The sequence below is a fragment of the Sminthopsis crassicaudata genome, chromosome 2 (assembly GCF_048593235.1).
Source record: "Sminthopsis crassicaudata isolate SCR6 chromosome 2, ASM4859323v1, whole genome shotgun sequence".
NCBI classification, from domain to species: Eukaryota; Metazoa; Chordata; class Mammalia; order Dasyuromorphia; family Dasyuridae; genus Sminthopsis; species Sminthopsis crassicaudata.
In genome coordinates, this window is record NC_133618.1 from 344810557 (window position 1) to 344830764 (window position 20208).

Sequence of the window (20208 nt, forward strand, 5' to 3'; positions counted from 1 at the left end):
CACCAGAGTTTCCCCAGAACTTCTCCTGCAAAACAAATATAAAAAGGTGAAATCAAATTCTGATCAGAAAAGCCAAGAAAAAGTCATGGTGAGTAATTTTTCTGTCCACTGAAGTTTAGAAAGAGAGAAAAGTCTGGACATTGGAAATGGGACTGGCCAAGATCATGTCACAGGATGCAATGGAAGCAGCATCATGTCTGGAATTTAGAAAGAGAAAGCCTAGTAGAAACTTTAAAAATCAGAATGGGCCAAATGATAAAATATCAATGAAGAATATAACTTCTTGAAAAACTGAAATGGGCAAGTAGAAGCTAATGATTCCATGAGACATGAAGAAACAAAATCAAAAATATGGAAAAAAGAAAATGTGAAATATCTTAATTGACCATGGAAGTAGATTGATAAGAGATCATTTAAGAATTATTGGACTATATGATTATTTTTAAAAGACCCTAGAAATCATATATCAAAATATTATAAAGGGAAATTTCCCTGATGTCTTAGAACCATTAGGTAAAGTAGAAATTGAAAAATGTCACTTCCTGAAAGAAAATAGAAATGAACACTTCTAGAAATATTATAGTTAAAACCTAGAATTTTTAGATGAAAGATAAAATGCTAAAAGGAGCCAGAAAGAAATAACTTACAATTCTGTAAAGCTACAAGTTGTATCATACAAGATTTAGCAACTTCCATGTTAAAAGATTAGAGGGTTTAAAATGTAATAATCTAAAGTTCAAAGGAGGCTAGGATTATAGCCAGGGATAATATACCTAGCAAAACTTAATATTGTATAATCCTACAGAGAGGTGGGCAGAGAATGGACATTTAATGAAATAGCAACATTTCTGATGCCAAGGCTGAATAGTAACGTTGGCATTCAAACATAAGGCTCAAGAGAGCATTATAAAAATAAGGATAAATTTTTAACATTTCTTACATGTAACCCTCAAAATTTTTTTACTGTTATTGGGACAGTTAGAAGGAAGAATCTCTATTGAGAGGACATGGATGCGAACATATTATTGTGTTGTTTTAGTGATTGTAATGGTTGTTATTCAGTCTTTACAGTCATGTAGAATTCTTTGTGACCTCATTTGGGGTTTTCTTGGCAAAGTTACGAGCATGATTTCCCATTTCTTCTTCTAGCTCATTTTATAGTAGAGAAACATAGGGAAAAGGGTTAAATGATTTGCTTGGGAACCCACACTTAGTTTTCCTGACTCCAGACCTAGTATTCTATCCATTGCACCACCCAGCTGTCTATATATGTTAGGATGATCTAAGAAGAAAAAATAGAAGTGTGAGAAAAAGAGATTCATTTGTGGAGATGTGGAGAAGGAAGGGATGAATGAATGGTGAAAATTATCTCACATAAGAGACGTACAAGGAAGAATGTTTATAATGGAGGGAAATAATGGGAGATAGGAGTGAGAAAAACTTAAAATTTACTCTCATCTGAACTGGTTCAAGAGGAGAATAACACACATGTGCACTTAGAATTGGCTATTATACAATATGGCAGTAGAAGGGGAAAAGGATAAGAGAAAGATAGAATAATGATAAGGAAAGGTAAATTAAAGGGAGACAATGGTCAGAAACAAAACAGAATTTTAAGGAAGAAACAAGCAGAAAAGGAAGATAAGATATAAAAAGATGAAGAAAATTACACAATTAACATGTGAATGAGAAAGAGATACTCATTTTTTTAAAACGGAAGAGAATATGAGAATGTATTAAAAAAACAGATTCCAACAATATGTTGTTTTTAAGAGATATACTTAAAAATATAATTTTACACACAGAATTAGAATAAAGAAACTATTAGCTGCAGTTGAAATAAAAATAAGAGGGCTGACAATCATGATTTTAGGCAAAGCAAAAGAAAAAATAGATGTAATTAAAAAGATAATCCAGGCACACTATTAGCTAAAAGGTACCAGGGACAATGAAATAATATTAATTCTAATTATATGTATGACAAATGAGATACTATCTCAATTTTTAAGGGAAAAGTTAAATGAATTTCAAGAGAGAATAGTATAACTTTACTAGTTGGGAAACTCAGTTTCTTCTCTAAGAACTAGAAAAAATCTAATAATAAAATAAATATCAAAAAAAATTAAGATTAACAAAGCTAATTAAATTAACAAAAGTTAGATATGATTGACCTCTGTAAAAAAATTAAATAGAAATAGAAAAAAGCATATCAATTTCTCAGTTGTACAAAACATCTTTACAGAAATTAGCCATAAAAATAAAAATTTCATCAAAATATGAAGAAACAAAGAAAAATTAAATGTACCTCTTTTGAACCATAATGCAATAAATATTACATTGGATAAAGATCCACTGAAGTCAGGGTTAAAATTGAACTAAACCTAAAAAATGAATCATAGAACCATGCAAAGTTATTTCATTTGAAATGAAGACAGTAATGAAAAAACATACTAAAATTTGTTGGATACAACAGAAGCAATACTTAATAGAAAATGCATATCACTAAAAGCTTACATAAGTAAAAGAGATGGGTGTTTTTTTATGCATCTAAAAAAACTGAAACTTAGAAATTGAAAATCCTCATTTACACTCTAAAATGAAAACCTCCAAGAGAAAAGGAGAGTAATAAAATTATGAACTAATAACTAAAAGTAGGAGCTGGGTTTTGTGGGAAAAATAACAAAATAAATATTTTATGAGAAATGATATTTTTGTAAATAAAAGAAGTGGTTTCATTGGTGAATTTGATCTTATAAAAGAAAGGAGAAAAAATTGTGAATATCAATAGTGTAAATGCACAAAGAAAATGAAATTAAAGCATTAGGAGTTGTTTTGCCCAATTATATGTCAATAAAACTGACAATTCAATTAAAATTGATCAATATTTTAAAAATGTATTTTCCAGATTAGCAAAAGAAGAAACAGCAATTTAAATAACCCTATTAAAAAAAAAAGAAATTGAACAAGCCAATAGTGAGTGAGTAACCTAAAAGGGAGGTGAGGGGAGGATAGAATAGATGAATTTACAAGTGAATTCTACCAGACGTTTAAAGAATAATTAATTCAAATACTATATAGATTGTTTGAAAAAAATAGGTAACAGAATTGTGCCAAATTCCTCCTATAACACTGATTTTTATTACTTAAACCTAAGATAGTAAAAGTACACAGAGAAAATGATAAACTAATTTCCCTAATGAATACTTATGCAAAAAAATTTAAATAATATTCTAGGAAGAAGATTCCAGAAATGTATCACAAACATCATACACTATGACCAGGTAGGATTTATATAAAAAATGAAGGACTAATTCAATATTAGGAAAACTCTAAGCATAATTGACCATGTCAATAACAAAACCAAAAATCATTTGATTATGTCAATACATGCAGAAAAAGCTTTAAAGCTTTTGATAAAATATAATATCCATTACTATTGAAAAACACTAAAAATAATTGAGCATTAAAATTAAAATTAAAATGTTAAGTGGTGTCTATAAAACCAAGAACAAACATTATATATGATCAGGATAAGCTAGAGGCTTTCCCATTGGGGTGAAAGAAGCATGTCCATTATCAACATTATTATTCAACATTGTAATGGAAATGCTAGCAATAAAAATAAATTGAATTAGTAAGCATTCCATAATACAAAGGATATAAAACTATGATTTTTTTTCCAGATAAAATGATGATATACTTAAAGAAATCTAAAGAATCAACCGGGAAAAAAAGAAAAAATTTAGCAGAGCTGGAGAATATAAAATAAACCTACACAAATTCAATAAAATACAGCAGAAAGAGATGGAGAAAGTTCATTTAAAATAGCAACTGACAGAAAGGAGTATTTAGGAAATACTTGGAAGTACCTTCCAAGACTATATCTATATAAACCCAATTAGAAATACTCTGCACACACAAAAAGACAGATCTTAATAACTGAAGATAGAGCAATTGTTCATAGGAAAACTGAGCCAATAAAATCAAAATAACAATACTACCTTAATTACTTATTCATTATCACACCAAATAAACTAAATACCAAATAAGTAATAATCACATTATAGAGTAAGAGAAATAATTAAGTCAAAATTAGGAAGAAAAGGAAAAACTGGGGGGAAATTTATAGCAAATTTCTCTGATTTATATCTCATTTCTATAAATATATACATATATATATACACATATATAAATATATATAAAATTATCAAATTTATAAAAATAAGAGCTATTTCCTAATTGATAAATATGCAAGAGATATAAACAGTCAGATTTCAGAGGAAGAAATCAAGTCTATTTTGGGTAATATGAAAAAAATGTTCTCAATTACTGTTGATTAAACAAATTAGAAAAAATTCTGAGGAAGCTAAAATTACAAATGCTGAAGGAGACTGAGAAAATAGATACATCTGATGCTTTATTGGTGGATCTGTAAATTGGTACAAACCTACTGGTGAACAATTTGATTTTGTTGCTGTTTCATTCATGTGCAATTCTTTGTGATTCCATTTAGAGCTTTCTTAGCAAAGAAATGGGAGTGGTTTGCCATATTCTTCTCCAGTTCGTTTTTTACTGTGAGAAACTGAAACAAACAAGGTGAGGTGATTTGCCCAGGGTCACACAGGTAATAATTATGATAGTAATGTCAACAAAGCAAGAAATTAGGAAGAATCAGTGTATATGTACTTATAAATAAATTAGGAAAATCCTTAATATAATTAAATTATCAATAACTTACCTGACTCAGTTTTATAAAGCTTTTTTGAAGTTGATAGAATGGGCATTATGATGTCCATATTACCAATGAAAAAAACAGGTTCAAGCTTTCAAATGTTTTGCCTAAAGTCACAGAAACTCTGTTGATAGGTTACAGTTACTAGTTTTAAAAATATTTTCTTTGTATAAATAGTATAATTCCTACTTAAAAATAAGAAAACACAGGCTGGGAGAAATGAAGCTACTTATCCATAGTAAGTGACAAAGGTGCAATTTGAACCTATGTTTTCTAAATCAGAATATTTCTCCAGTTTTAATATCAAAGCTATATCCAGGTTTGATAGAAATTAAAAAAAAAAAAAAAAACTAGTAGCTTTATAGAGTTGTTTTTATTGTTTAGTTTTTCCAGTTGAAAGTTCATTTAGCTGAGTTTATGTTCCAAGTGAGTGAGATAGAAAAGTAAGGGAAAGAAATTTGGGGCATGTCAAAAACTCAACAACAACAACAAAAAAAAATACTATAGAACACTTTTCATATGGAAATGTGGCAGCCAAGATGACTGAGACAGAAGATATCTTTTCTTTTTAAGTGAAGCAGTTACTGGAGATGTTTAGGGGTTTTAAGGATAAGCAAAAGACCATATGAGGTTTTCCATAAGATGCAAGATTCTGTCATATCTGGTAAACCACATGAACAGAAGCATGTCTCAAGGAGCCCAAATAGTAACTAGCACCAGAAAAGGCAACTCTAAGCATGCCCTTTGTGTATTAGATGAAGTAATCACTATTTCTGTCTATGAATTACAATTCCAAGAAAGACAAAAAAAATTAAAACATTAATATCTATCTTAAAAATTGAGATTTTAAAATTAAATTGGTGATTGTAATCCTAACTACTTTAACCCATGTTATTATCTATTATTATTGAATAGCGCTTTAGAATTGCAATTTTTAATGTAGTTTATTTAATTTTCTTACAGGTGAGTTTCACTGTGGATTTGAAGATGGTAACATCTGTTTGTTCACTCAAGATGATACAGATAATTTTGACTGGACAAAGCAAAGTACTGCAACTAGAAATACAAAGTATACCCCCAATACTGGGCCTAATGCAGATCGCACTGGATCCAAAGAAGGTATGAAATCCTTGTGAATGAAAGTCTTCAGAGTAGAAGGTATGTAGAAACCTATAGGCACTTAAAATACAATATTAATGCCAGGTTGGTGCAAGACTCAGCAATCATTTTATAGTTCTATTATCTTTCAAGATTTTTTGGTTTCATCTTTAGAGATTATTTTCACTGATACATATTTGCAACCTCTCCGAGCATTATTGTCAATAATTTTATCACCTAGTAGCCAATTTCCTGGTAACATTATTAATTAATTAGTGATTATGACATGCCAGACAACATATTCTTATTCCATAAGTTCATTCATAAAGGAAGATAGAAAATAGAGGACTTTATCTAAACCATAAAGACTCAACCCCATTCTTGCCTCAATACCTGAATTTTGTAAAACAATTCTAATTTATTAAACCTGAATTATTCAACCAATTGACTAACATTTTCATTATTTTACTTGTAAATTCTAAATTTACATTAATTTATTTTTGGACCCTGATGAGTACTACCCAAAGAGTTTTTTATAGTTGCATGGGCAATGCAGTCATTTCTCATTGTTGAGTTAGTCAGCCTATTTATTTATAGCTTTCATATATTAAATTACTGCTATTATGGCAATACTGACATTTGTACACACAATTACCAACTTTTAGAGCTTAACAAAAGACAATCCACCAATATTGATTTGATATGAAAAACAAATATTTAATAATTTTAAGCTCTACTTTTAACTTCAATCCCCATGTTGATATTTTTGTTCAGTTATTTTTCCATTGTATCAGATTATTCATGACTCCATTTGGGTTTTTCTTTGTTGATTTTTTTTTTCAAAGATAATAAAGTGATTTGTTATTTCCTTCTCTGAATCATTTTACACATGAAAAAACTGAGACAAAAAGGTTAAATAACTTGCTCAAGATCACATAGCCATTAAGTATCTGAGACTAGATTTGAACGCAGGAAAATGAGTCTTCCTGATTCCAGGTGTGGCACTCTATCTACTATGCCACCAAGTCCACCAACTTGAAATGTCAGTATTCAAATAACCTAAGCTTATTTTTCATTTTTTTAGGTTATTATATGTATATTGAGACCTCTCGGCCCAGATTAGAAGGAGAAAAAGCCAGATTACTAAGTCCCGTTTTCAGCATAGCCCCTAAAAATCCTTACGGAGCTACAAATACTGCATATTGTTTCAGTTTCTTTTATCACATGTATGGACAACATATAGGTAAGATAATGTGAGCTACTATGTTTATCTCACGACAAAAATGAGGGGAATGAAGTCATAACAACCATCAAAATTAATTCTGGACAAGATAGTCATGGATTATTTCTTTGATCAACAATTTTTCTAATAATTATTCAGAAGTTCAATATTTCTTTTCTCCTTCCTTAAGTCTATAATCAACTTAAAAGTCAAATGTAGCAACCAAACCTGATTTCCCCAAAGAGAATAATTCAGTAAAATCTCCAAAGGGATGAATTTTGGAGAAGATTTTAGCTTGTTTCTCATACTAGACATTTGGCTGATAAATTATGTAATATATTTTAATGATAACAGAAGAGTTGTCATATTTGGAAATATTATTTTAAATATTATTTTAGAGCCTTCATTTTCTTGTTTGCAAAACTCATTCTATTTGAAATTTGGAATGATAAATATTTGGTCTTCAATTTCATAGAGCCATCAATAAAGGAATTTATCATTTCCGACTTGGTCATAGATAATATATGTTTTAATTTTTAATTGATTTTTGCTTTCATCATTGTGACACGTTCATCCATTGTTTATTTGTTGTCCATGTTTTCCCATAATTGCCTGGTTTGTGGTCTGTACCATACATTGCAGAGGCCTTCTTTTTATATTTACTCAATAATAATATAAAAATTATATTGTCCATTAGTTTTATAAATGTGACTGAAGGCAATATTGTGAGAAGTGGCAGTGTTTTAATAGAGAAAGAAATTGATGTAAAAGCAATGTCATTTTACACAAGTTATACACACACACACACGTATGTGTGTGTGTGTGTGTAAATCTCCTTCCTGAACTTCTGTTTCTTCAACTTAAACCAAACAAAAAAATGGGTATAATAATACTTGTATTATCTATTTGATTTTTCATTTATTTTTGAAAACTAAAGGAGCTAATGCGTAAACAGAGACTTTGAGAATTGTAAAGTGCTAAAGAACTACGTGATTCTAAAATAATAGTATTATTACTTACTTAAAGACAACTACTAAATTTGTTACTTTTGTGTTTTTGCTAAGTATACTGACTAGAGATTCAAAAATTACTAAAATGAGAATTTGAGATTTGCAAATATTTGTATTAGATATTGATAGGATTGTGTGTGCTGGATTGCTAATGATTGATGTATTTTCCACTTTATAGATATGGAATGCCATAGGACCTTAGATTTCACCCCCTCAAAAATGTGTCTTTGAATATTTAGTCTTGTCAACTCATATACTGTACTACCAAATGAAAACTCAACCTCTTCCCTGTGAAAGAAGTCTTTCTTTCCAACATCTTTATTTTTCTTGATCCACAATATCTTCTCTGTTCTCTATTATTACCTCATTTCTGACACTCACTTTTTTAAAGAGTTTATCCACAAAGAGTAAGAGATAGAAAATGATAATTATCAATGATGTTTTCATCTGGGGAAGACATGGACATATTTGAGGGCAGTAAAGAAGGAGCCAGTAGACAAGGAAAGAGGGTGCAATATGTTAGAGGAGACAAGATGAAATGGGGGTTATTTTCTGGGTCCACTGGGGTCATCTGATACTTACAGCTGACCTAGAAGTAAAGATGAATTCAAGAAAAGTGCTTTACAGGTTAGTCAGAAAATTGCTTCCCTGGTACAGCCAGTTCTGGACCATCAGGATAAATAAGTAGATATGCTGGTTAATTTAAATTATCTTATAAAGGAAGAAGATAATAGCACTCTCAGAGCTAGACCTTGCAGAATCCCAAATTCAAGAACTTTAGTAAGGTGGTCAAAGAGAAAAAATATATATCATATACATATGAGTGGGTTACAGGGGAGACACAGAAAAAATACCCAAAAGAGATGTTTTAAGCATACATAAAACTAGTACCTGTAATCACTGTAAATAACATTAAATTACGGCCTCATGGTTGCAATATGCTTCCCTCCATATTTCAGAAAATAATCAAAAAGCCTAATAAAACTGACTTCCTTAAGCAATTTGAATTTATCCCACACATTTTGTCATCTAGTTGAAAAACATTTTTAAACACCTATTTCTAAAGATATAACGAGAAGGGAAAAACAGTCACAGCAACTCATGTGCTTCTGTTGAAAAAGATGTAATAAGATCAAATTATAATGGGGGGGGATAAAATAAAAATGTCAGAAAAAATTAATCAAATTTTAATCATATGAAATAATTATATGCAATAGATTTATTCTGAAGTCTTCACTCAATTTTCATATCAGATAGCCACTTGTCACAAATTTAAATTTTTGTATATTTTAAGAGACTATCTCTGACATATACTGTAGTCAGGATAACTCCCTAAGATTGAAAATTTCAGAGCAATAGTCCACCCTTTAAAAGTTCTTTCCCCCCCCCCCCCCACAGGAAATTCTCTAAATGCAATACATCAAAGTTTATAAAGGCTAAAAAAGTTTGTATACTTCTTTACCCTCTCCTCAAAAAAACCCTACATATTTAAAGCATTTTATTTGACATCTCTGCATTATTTTTATTTTTATCATCCAATATATTACTATGCTGGGCATTATGAAATAATAATGTATATTGAAAAAAAGACAAATTTAAAAGTGATATAAAAATGTGAGCAAGTAATAGCAGTAGTCACAGAAGATTTAGAACATTACATATAAGTTATAAATTAACATTCTTGATATACTTTCTATCTATAATAGAAATAAACTCATAAAAATCAAATAAAATTATAATAATACCAAATAAGGAATACCATAAAAATACATAGGTAACTAGATAAACAATGTGAGCCCTTACTTCATTTCAAAATTGCAATAGCCTCCAGACTGATTTCAAGTCTTTTCTCAATCTAGCATATCCTATATTAAGTTATTAAAGTGATCTTCCAAGTCACACTATATCATTCATTAAACTCCCGTAGCTCCCTATTAAATTGAGGAAGATAATCCCCATTGCCCATTTGACTTTAAAAGCATTCATAACCTGGTTCTTTCCTACCTTTTCTTTTTTTATTATTATTTTTAATTGTAATAAGTTAATTTATTTTTAATATACATTGCTTTATACATCATATTAGGAGAGAAAAATCAGAGCAAAAGGAAAAAAACATGAGAGAGATAAAACCCTTCAGTCATCTTGCACTTTATGAACCCCCATTTATTCCACAGTTAAGTGACACTGGACTCCATATTGTTCCTTTACATAATTTATAACACTCCATTTCCTACTGTGCATTTTTGTTTCCTAATCCTTAAGTATATAATTCCTTCTTTCTTATCTCTGATTTTTGGCTTTTTTCATTTCTCAACTTACATTCCATCTTCTATCTTTCCCTTTTCCCCCTTATATAATATCTTGTCTCTATTCTGTCTATACACACATATACACAAACATATGTATACATGTGTTTATGTGTGTGTATATGTAAATCTCACTACTTTGGCACTCAAGCAAATACCATTACCTATATTGCTTGTACATAATTGTTTGAATGATATTTCCCCAATTAGAGCGCTTTTCTTTGTATCCCTAGCTGCACATAGTAGGTGCTTAATAAATGCTTGTTGATTTGACTTAAAATAGAGAATTAGAATATTTATTAAGGACCTACTATGTGTCATGCACTAAAAATTGGGGATACAAACACAAAGAAGACAAACCCTACTCTGAAGAACCTAACATTCTAATGGGGAAATAGAACACACAAAGGTCAAATGATAGGGGAAATAAAGTACCTGATGAAATAAGGCAACTATGAACTAGAAGTTGAATAAAAAAAGTTGAGTTGGGAATGAAGTTATCATGGCTGAGGTTTCTCAAGAAATGGTAGTACAAATGGGAGGATCACCAATTAGATGATAAGATAGGATAAGAATAGGATAAGAAGGAGTATCTTAAGATAAAGATTTCTTCAGGGTAAGAAGATGTTTGATCAAGAATGTAGAAAAGTCCCTAGAGTGACTAAATGGAAAGTGAGGTGAGATTGGCTGGTTCTTATTTATAAACTAATGATGATTAGTTTACAGGACCCTTTTCTCTTCTGCCAGTACTCTAGGGGGAAAAGATTAATAAAAAGTAATGAAATTTTGAAAATATCAATTAAGAGCAAAGAAATACTTGAGCAATGGTGATTATGCCTAACTATGCAAAATAAATTTTGCTTAGGATTTAGAATTAGAAGTGATTTTTTGTTATTCAGTCATTTTTCAATCATGAGGGACTCCCATCTGGAATTTTCTTAGTGAAGACTTTGGAGGGGTTTGTAATTTCCTGCTCTAGCTCATTTTATGGATGAGGACTGAGGAAAACAGAATCAAGTGACTTGCCAGGAGTTAGACAGTTAGATTTGACCAGATTTGACATTAGGAAAATGAGTTCCTAACTCAGGCTCAATACTATCTTCTATGCCACCTATCTCCCAGAAGTGATCTTGGAGATCATCTAATCTTATCTTACCATTATATAGATAAGAAAAGTGAGGCAGAAAGAACTTTTGTTCCACTCAGGTCAAACAACGAATACCTTGTAAATTTGAAACTAGAATTCAGGCTTAGTCCAAATATAATGTTATTTCCATTATCCTATGTTATTATGGGATGATGATGGTCAAACAGTTTGTTATAAGATTAAAGAATAAAGAATACAGGTCAGAATTTGTTAAAACATGCATTTCTCCTTAATTTAATGCTCAGTTTTGCTTTTTGGTTTGTTTGTTTGTTTGTTTTAACCACCAAATTGAAACATGAAATATATAGGTGCAATTTTGATAAATGTATATCTGGATAAATTATCTGAAATAATTAATGTTAATGAATGGTATACTAAGTGTTTTGAATTCAAAGAATGATTACTATGGACTTTGAAGTTTTCTTGTGTAAATTGTTTTTGTTTTTATTGATTCATTTTAACATAGGTGTTAAACCAAAAAAACTCAAAAAAAACCAACCCTAATTTGTATACTTTCTGAAAAAGATTTAAAAAACATAAAATAACGTTTTGACCCATATGCACTTTTGTAAATTATATTTTCTTAAATTATGTAATAATGTGTGTTTTAACTTTAACAACAGGTAACAAAAGGTAAGAGTGACAATCTACATTTTATTTTTCTTACTCTATGCTATAATCATGATTTGTATAACTGGAATATATATATATATATTACATATATTTATACATATTAATATGTATATGTAATATATATGTGTGTGTGTGATTGCTTTTCTCTGCATCACTTCATACAAGATATTCCACAATTTAAAAAAACATCTTTATATCTTCATTCTTTAAAGATATGCAAACAGAAATAAAATAAATATAAACCATATAATTATAATTCCTTACTACGTCTTATATAAACTGTGGAAAATAAAATCTTATTGTTATTTTTAGGTGTTTTAAATGTTTATCTACGTTTAAAAGGCCAAACTACAATAGAAAATCCATTATGGTCTTCAAGTGGAAATAAAGGACAGCACTGGAATGAGGCCCATGTTAATATATATCCAATAACTTCATTTCAGGTAAGAAAAGAATAGTCATTCCCAACAATGGATAGAAGCATAAGGATAGTTAAAATGCTTCCATCACACATTGAAAAAATACCTGCTTGTTCTTGGGTATCAGTATAAAAAATATCTGTATTTGCTACTTTGAAAAGTTTCAAATTATATTAAAATGTTCCATATGAAGGCATGAGTCTCCACCTTTATTTTTATTGACACTAACCTTAATTACTTATGCATTATGTCTATAATGTTTGTCTATTATAATCAAAATTTGAATAGAATTAGAACATAATATCAATTTATAAAACATGATGTGTGAATTGAGTTGTGATATATTCATATATTTCCAATTTCATCCTATACACCCTGCTAAATGGCAGTATAACTCCTGTAATATTGGAAAATGAATAATAATTTTGGAAGTCACTTGTTTTAATTTTGGTTACATAACTGTTATATGCCCTTAACAAATACAAATCATTCTCTTTTGCAAATAACACATTTTAATGCTGGAAGTTTTGTTTTTCAAGCAATGCTTTGTTTACAAAATAATATCAGCTATTTTCCAGTATGGTAGTTATCTAAGGTCAGTCTCAAATAACAGCTCAGACATTTTAAAAAGCACAGATAAAATGTCTTATTCAGGGTAATAAGACAAAAATAACTATGAAATAACTAAGTGATAGCATGATGAACTTAAGAAGAAAATTCAGATCAGAATAAATCACTTCAATTACATTTTATCACATTATTTTGAAAATATTCAGTTAATAGCATTACCTTTATTTGTCATAAATGGCATATTTCTGTACACTTGTCATTTGTGCTAGTTTACTATTAAAATTTCATAATAGAAGATAATTTCTTTTTTCTATGTTCAAATTATATAATTGTGATTTAAGCATCTTTCTATTTGTTGATGATTAGTTTATTAAAAAATACCTTATTTAATAGATTTTGGTTTTGAAAATATGATCCCATAGTTATATTTTTGTTTTCTTCCTGACCAGTTCTAAAACCTAAGTTTACAACACCAAATAATTTAGAAAATTATAGGGGGAGCTAAAGATACATAATATTATCTACATATATGTGTGTAGATTATATATGAAGGAACACATGTATGTAAAACACATGTGTATGTGTTATTTGTATGTATGTATATACACACATATTTCACTTACTTTGGGAGGCAGAGTCCAAGAGGGTAGCATAGAGGCAGCAACTCACCTGAACTCTCCCAACATTCTCCTTCAGACAAGTTTAAAATAATGCATCAAATTGAATTATAGAGTGGCAAAGGAAACAAAAGGTAAGAATGAGATTTTTTTTTAAACTTAAGACAATTTAGGTAATCAAAATGGGTAGATGTTATCCCAGAGCATATATAATAACAACAGCAACAATCGAGGGCTCCAGAGGGAGCAGCAGCTTTGGGACCTCTCATTCTAGAGAGGATAAAGGAGTCGCAAAACTGGTCAAAAAAAGGTGACATAGGACCCTTTACTGGTACTAGGTGCAGGATACTGTCTCATTTCCCATAAACAGTTCCCACTTGCCATTCCAAGTTGGAGAGGAGCACTAGAACTTGCAGCTTCAGGGAACAAGGAAACCATATCAAAGTTCCAGAAGTACTTTTAGTTGTGGTTGTAGGGGAAAGACATGGTAAAGAATAGAATGCAGAACAAGAAGGTAATAACCACATTTCTCTCCAGATCACACTACTTTGAAAATACTAAAAGCTTACAGACTCCCAGAAATAACTCTGAAAACAACAATATGAAAAAGTCTGAAGTTTGGGACATTGTCTCCAACCTTGCCCCAGGAACAAAGTCCAACCTTTAGCATAAAATTAAAAGGCAAGAAATGGCTTGAAAAAAATGAACAAACAAAAAAAAATTAAAAGTTATTATGGCAAAAGGGAAGATAAAAATACAAATTTAGAAGAAAACATACACAAGAAAAGCTTCAAAGAAAAATGCTAATAGAATACAAGCCTAACAATAATTCATGGAATATCAAAGAAAATAAATCAGAAAGGAAGAAGAAAGAATAGGAAAATTAATGAGTGTGATAAAAGAAAATTACCAAAAAAAAAAAAAAAAAAAAGAATTAGTCATTTGGTTTTTAAAAGGTACACAAATACTGAAGAAAATATCACCTTAAAAAATAGAATGGTACAAAAATTCACAGAAGCAGCAAGATAACTTTATAAATATCTATACATACATTGGATTTAACATATATTTTAACATATTTAACATGTATTGGACTACCTGCCATCTAGGAGAGAAAGTAGAAGTTAGGAGGGAAAAATTTGGAGCCAAAAGTTTTGCAAGGCTCATTTTGAAAAATTACCCATGTTAATAAAACAAAAACAACAAAAATTCACAGAAGAAAAAAAATCCATAAAATGGAAAATTTGACAAGTGGAAGATAAGGATTCCATAACTAATAAAGAAAAAAATAAAACAAAGTCAAAATAATGGGAAAAAAAGAAAATGTGAAATATCTCATTAAAAAACAAATTACCTAGAAAAGAGATCAAGGAGTGATCATTTAAAATTATTTAATTATCTGAAACGATGATAAATTTTTTTCATTACTTTTCAAGAAATTATAAACAAAATCTACCCTAACATTTAGCAACAAGAAGCTAAAGTAAAAATTGAAGGAATACATGGATAACTATTTGAGATACTAAAATGAAATTCCAAGAAATATTATAGCCAAAGTCCAGAACTCTGAAACCAGCCAGGTAGAAACCATTCAGATATCATGGATTTAACAGCTTCCATATTAAAAGAACCTGGATTTTTCAGAGGGCAAATGAACTAGGATAACAACCAAAAATAACTTACATGCAAAACTGAGTATAATTCTTAAGAAGAATAGACATTTAATGGAACAGAGAACTTCCAAGCATTCCTAATGAAAAGCCAGGACTTGAATAGAAAAGTTGGCATTCAAAGCCAAGACTCAAGAGGAGTAAAAAAAATTATTTGAGATGACATATGAACTAAAAAATTTTATCATTATTAGGGCAGATAGAAGTCTCCGTAAATAGCAAACATGCTTGACCTAAAAAAATGGAAGAATTAAGAAAAATGGATGGATGCACTGGGAGAAGGGGGAAAGAAGAGGAAAAAGAAAAGAAGAGAAATTACCTTACATGTTGCTTTTAGAGAAGAAAATGGGGGAAGTAGGGCAAGATTTGAACAAAACTTTCATACAATTGTTTCAAGGATGGAAATACATACAGGTTTATTTTTCTATCTTACCCAACAAAGTAGAAAAGAAGGGGAAAAAAAAGGAAGGGGTTTGGGGACACTTTGAACTCTTGTTTTTTTCCACTTTTTCCTAAACCACAAGTCCAAGTATGTCATCTTTAACTCAACTAATAAGGGGCTCCCTATTGCCCCTAGGACAAAATACAAAATTCTCTATTTTGGCATTTAAATCCCTTCATAAGCTAGGCAATACACACACTCACACATACATGTCACATCTTTCCAATCTCCTGACACCTATTCTTTAACATATATTCTTCAATCCAGTGATACTGATGTCCTTACCATTCTTAGAACAAGAAACTCCATTTGGGCATTTTCTCAGCATATAGTAACTTTTGTTCATTATTTTTATATCTTCTGGCTATGTTGTGATTTCATCTTTTTCATCTGCTTTTTTGATCATTTGATTTTTTTTTTCTTTCTTTTTAATCAAATTGGATAAAGGTTATCTATTCTGTTGGCCTTTTAAAAGAACTGATGTATTTGTTTAGCATTTCAATAATCTGTTAGGTTTTCAGTTTATTTTTCCTCTGATTTTCAATGTTTCCTTGCTTTTTTCTTATTGGAGTTTCTTTACTTATTTTTGTTTTCTTATTTTTAAACCTTTTTTGGTTTACTAACACTTTTATTTTTATTCTATTAATTTATATTTTTGGAATAAAATTTAGTCTTAATTATTGTCTTCTTTAGGTTGTTATCTTCTTCTTGTAGTCCCAGAAAGTAATCTTTTTTTGTTGTTGTTGCATTGTGGCCTACAAAATTTTTGGTTAGTACTTCTGCCTCTTTACATTCATTTACTGATAGCATCTTGCTTATCATTTCTTATAGCACAATAGCATTTCATCCCAATGATATGAAAAAATTTGTCCAGCCATTTCCCAATTAATGGGCATCCCCTCAATTACCAGTTCTTTGCCACTACTAAAAGAGCTGCTGTAAATATTTTTGTGCACAAAGGTCCTTTTTCTTTATTAAAGCGTCTTTTTGGAATACTGTGGTATTGTTTGATAAAAAAAATGCACATAGTTTTATAGCCCTGAGGAGGCTAAAAATCACTCTTCAGAATAGTTTGATTCAATATACAATTTTTACCAACAGTATATTAATATTTTAATTTTCCATATGCTCTTCAACATTTATCATTTCCTTTTTTGTCATATTATTTGAGTTACTTTAATTTGCAGTTTTCTGATCAATAGTGATTTAGAGCTCTTTTATGTGACTAGAGATAGCTCTAATTACTTTTTCTGAAAACTGTTCATATTCTTGACTATTTATAAATTAAGGAATGGGTCTTATTTCTAAAATATGACCTCAGTTTTCATTGTATTTGAGAATTGGGAAGAGAAACTTACGTTTTTCACATTAATGATCACCAATAATATATTCCCCACATTTTACCTGCTCTATCTCTTTCCCTCTGTCTCTCCCTCTCTTTCTTTTTCTCCTTCTCACCTCCTCTCTTTTTGTTTCTTTCTGTCTCTGTCTTTCTCTGTGTTCCTCTGAGTCTCTCTGCCTCTGTATTTCTCTGTGTCTCTTTACCTCTGTCTCTGTCTCTATGTGTGTGTGTGTGTGTGTGTGTGTGTGTATGTCTCTTTCATGTCTTTACTTATGACTCTTAAACTTTGCCCAATCTTCCCTCTCTTCATAAGTATTCCCTTCTCTTATCTCCTTCCTCTTTTACTTTCCTGTGTGATAAGATAGATATCTACATCCAAAAATCAATTCAGATGAGTGTAAGGTTCATGTGCTCCCCACTCCCATTTTCCTATATTGCCTTCCACTGTAAAAATATATTTTAGACTTCTTTCATGTCAGTTAATTTATCCTATTCTAAATCCCTCTTTCCACTTTTCCCAATGCATTCTTCTCCTCAAGTCATCTTCTTGACTTTATTTTTAGGTAATCATGCCATCATATTCAACACATAACATATGCATGGATAAGACTTCCACATTAACCCTGTGTTTTGTGATTTTAATATATAGTTTGGATTCGCTTCTATAAATGACGCTCTCACACCATAGTCAAAAGTAAAAGTAAAATTTAATCATACAATGCAAGGAATAGATTGCTTACAGTAACATCCAATAAAAGAAATAACAAAATATTAAAGAAAGGATTAATAATAAGGACAGTAGAAAAAAGATAAAGAAAACATCACTAATTCGAGGGAGCATCAACTCTCTTACAGTCTTGGCTGGGGAACCCCATTTCAGCAGCCTTTGAGGCTCAAATAGGGAAATTTCCCCGGCAGATCTTCATCTCCATGGGTGAGGTCTGAGAAAACTTAGGGCTTGCTAATTTACATAAGACTTTAAACAAAGAAGACATTCGGCTAACTGATTTAACAATAAAATTCTGCACATATAGCAGTTATGTGACTTAGGATGCAAGACAAGTCAATTCATCAAATGTTTACATGAAAGGTTTATGAGTTGGAGCAAGGAAAGACTATTTTAGATCATATTTTGACAATGTTATGCAGGAAGATAGTAGCCATGTCTCTTTGAGCATAAGCCGTTCCAGGAGGGGCTAGTTCCCAGAATTGTTATCCAGATCTGTTAGCTTGAGCCAGGTCACAAAGTTCACAGAGCAATTACATTCTCACGGGTCTATATCTTAGTTCTTAGTCCTCATATTAATTAGAGTGAACTTACATTATATAAAGAAGTCTCAATTCTTTATTCACCCTGGCAAAACTTTGTTTTCCAATTTGCCCCCCCTTCCTGAACCCACTCCCCTAGATGGAAAGCAGTCAAAGATATGTTAAAGGTTGCAGAAATATATGTTAAATCCAATATATGCATACATATTTACACAATTACCTTGCTGCACAAAAAAATCAAATCAAACTGGAAAAATAAATCAGAAAGAAAATAAAACGCAAGCAAACAACAAAAAGAGTGAAAATGCTATGTTATGAACCACACTATGCTATGAACCCATAGTCCTTTTTCTCTCTTCATTACAAGATCATTGGAACTGGTCCGAATCATCTTATGGTTGAAGAGAGCCACTTCCATCAGAATTGATCATCATATAATCTTGTTGTCATGTACAATGATCTCCCGATTTTGCTCATTTCTCTTAGCATCAGTTCATGTAAGTCTCTCCAGGCTTTGCTTCAGCAAAATCCTGTTGATTGTTTCTTAGAGAACAATAATATTCCATAACTTATTCAGCCATTCTCCAACTGATGGGCATCCACTCAGTTTCCAGTTTCTTACCATTACAAAAAGGGCTGACACAAACATTTTTGTACATGTAAATCTCTTTCTCTCCTTTAAGATCTCTTTGGGATATAATCTTAGTAGAAATGCTGCTGGATCAAAGGGTATGCCCAGTTTGATAACTCTTTGGGTTTAATTCCAAATTGCTCTTGAAAATGGTTGGATCACTTCACAATGACATATTCAATGTATTATTTTCCCAGTTTTCCCACATCCCCTCCAACATTCCTCATTATTTTTTCCTGTCATCTTAGCCAATCTGAAAAGTGTATAGTGATATCTCAGAGTTGTTTTAATTTGCCTTAGGCTGATCAGTAATGATTTAAGGCACCTTTTCATACAAATAGAAATGGTTTCAATTTCTTCCTCTGATAAAATGGCTTGCATTCTTAAATATATGAATCAGTTCTCTACATATTTTAGAAATGAGGTCTTTAAAAATGTTTTTTCCAGTTTATTGCTTCCCTTCTAATCTTATCTGTATTAGTTTTGTTTATACAAACACTTTTTAACTTAATGTAATCAAAATTATCTATTTTGTAATCAAAAATGATCTCTAGTTCTGCTTTGGTAACAAATTCCTTCCTCCTCCACAGATCTGAGAGCTAAAGTATCTTATATTCTTCTAATTTGTTTATAATATCACTCTTTTTGTCTACATCACAAACCCATTTTGTCCTTATCATCGCATACCATGTTAGGTGTGAATTAGTATCTAGTTTCTGACATACTAGTTTCCACTTTTCCCAGCTGTTTTTGTAAATTGTGAGTTCTTATCACAAAAGCTGGAGTTTTTGAAACACTAGATTACTAGTGGACTATTTTGTCCTGTGAACCTAATCTACACTTCACTGATTAATTGACTACTCTATTTCCTAGCCAGTACAAATGCTTTATAATATAGTTTTAGATCTAGTACAGCTAGGCCACCTTCATTTATATTTTTTTGCATCAATTCCCCTGAAATTCTTGACTGTTCTTCCAGACGAACTTTGTTATTATTTGTTATATATACATAAAATAATTTCTTGGGAGTTTGATTGTTATATCACTAAATCAGTAGATCAATTTAGGCAGTATTGTAATTTTAATTGTATTCACTCTGT

General features: G+C 30.5%; 1 protein-coding gene across 7 annotated transcripts in view; it reads left to right on the plus strand.

Moving 5' to 3' along the window:
• Positions 1-20208, plus strand: part of MDGA2 (MAM domain containing glycosylphosphatidylinositol anchor 2) — a 795736-nt gene that overhangs the window by 689431 nt on the left and 86097 nt on the right. For all 7 annotated transcript variants that reach the window (XM_074290629.1, XM_074290632.1, XM_074290631.1 and 4 more), the window contains 3 exons: positions 5696-5851; positions 6915-7073; positions 12461-12591. In XM_074290629.1, coding sequence (XP_074146730.1) covers positions 5696-5851; positions 6915-7073; positions 12461-12591 — 446 coding nt within the window. The remainder of the gene's footprint in view (positions 1-5695; positions 5852-6914; positions 7074-12460; positions 12592-20208) is intronic.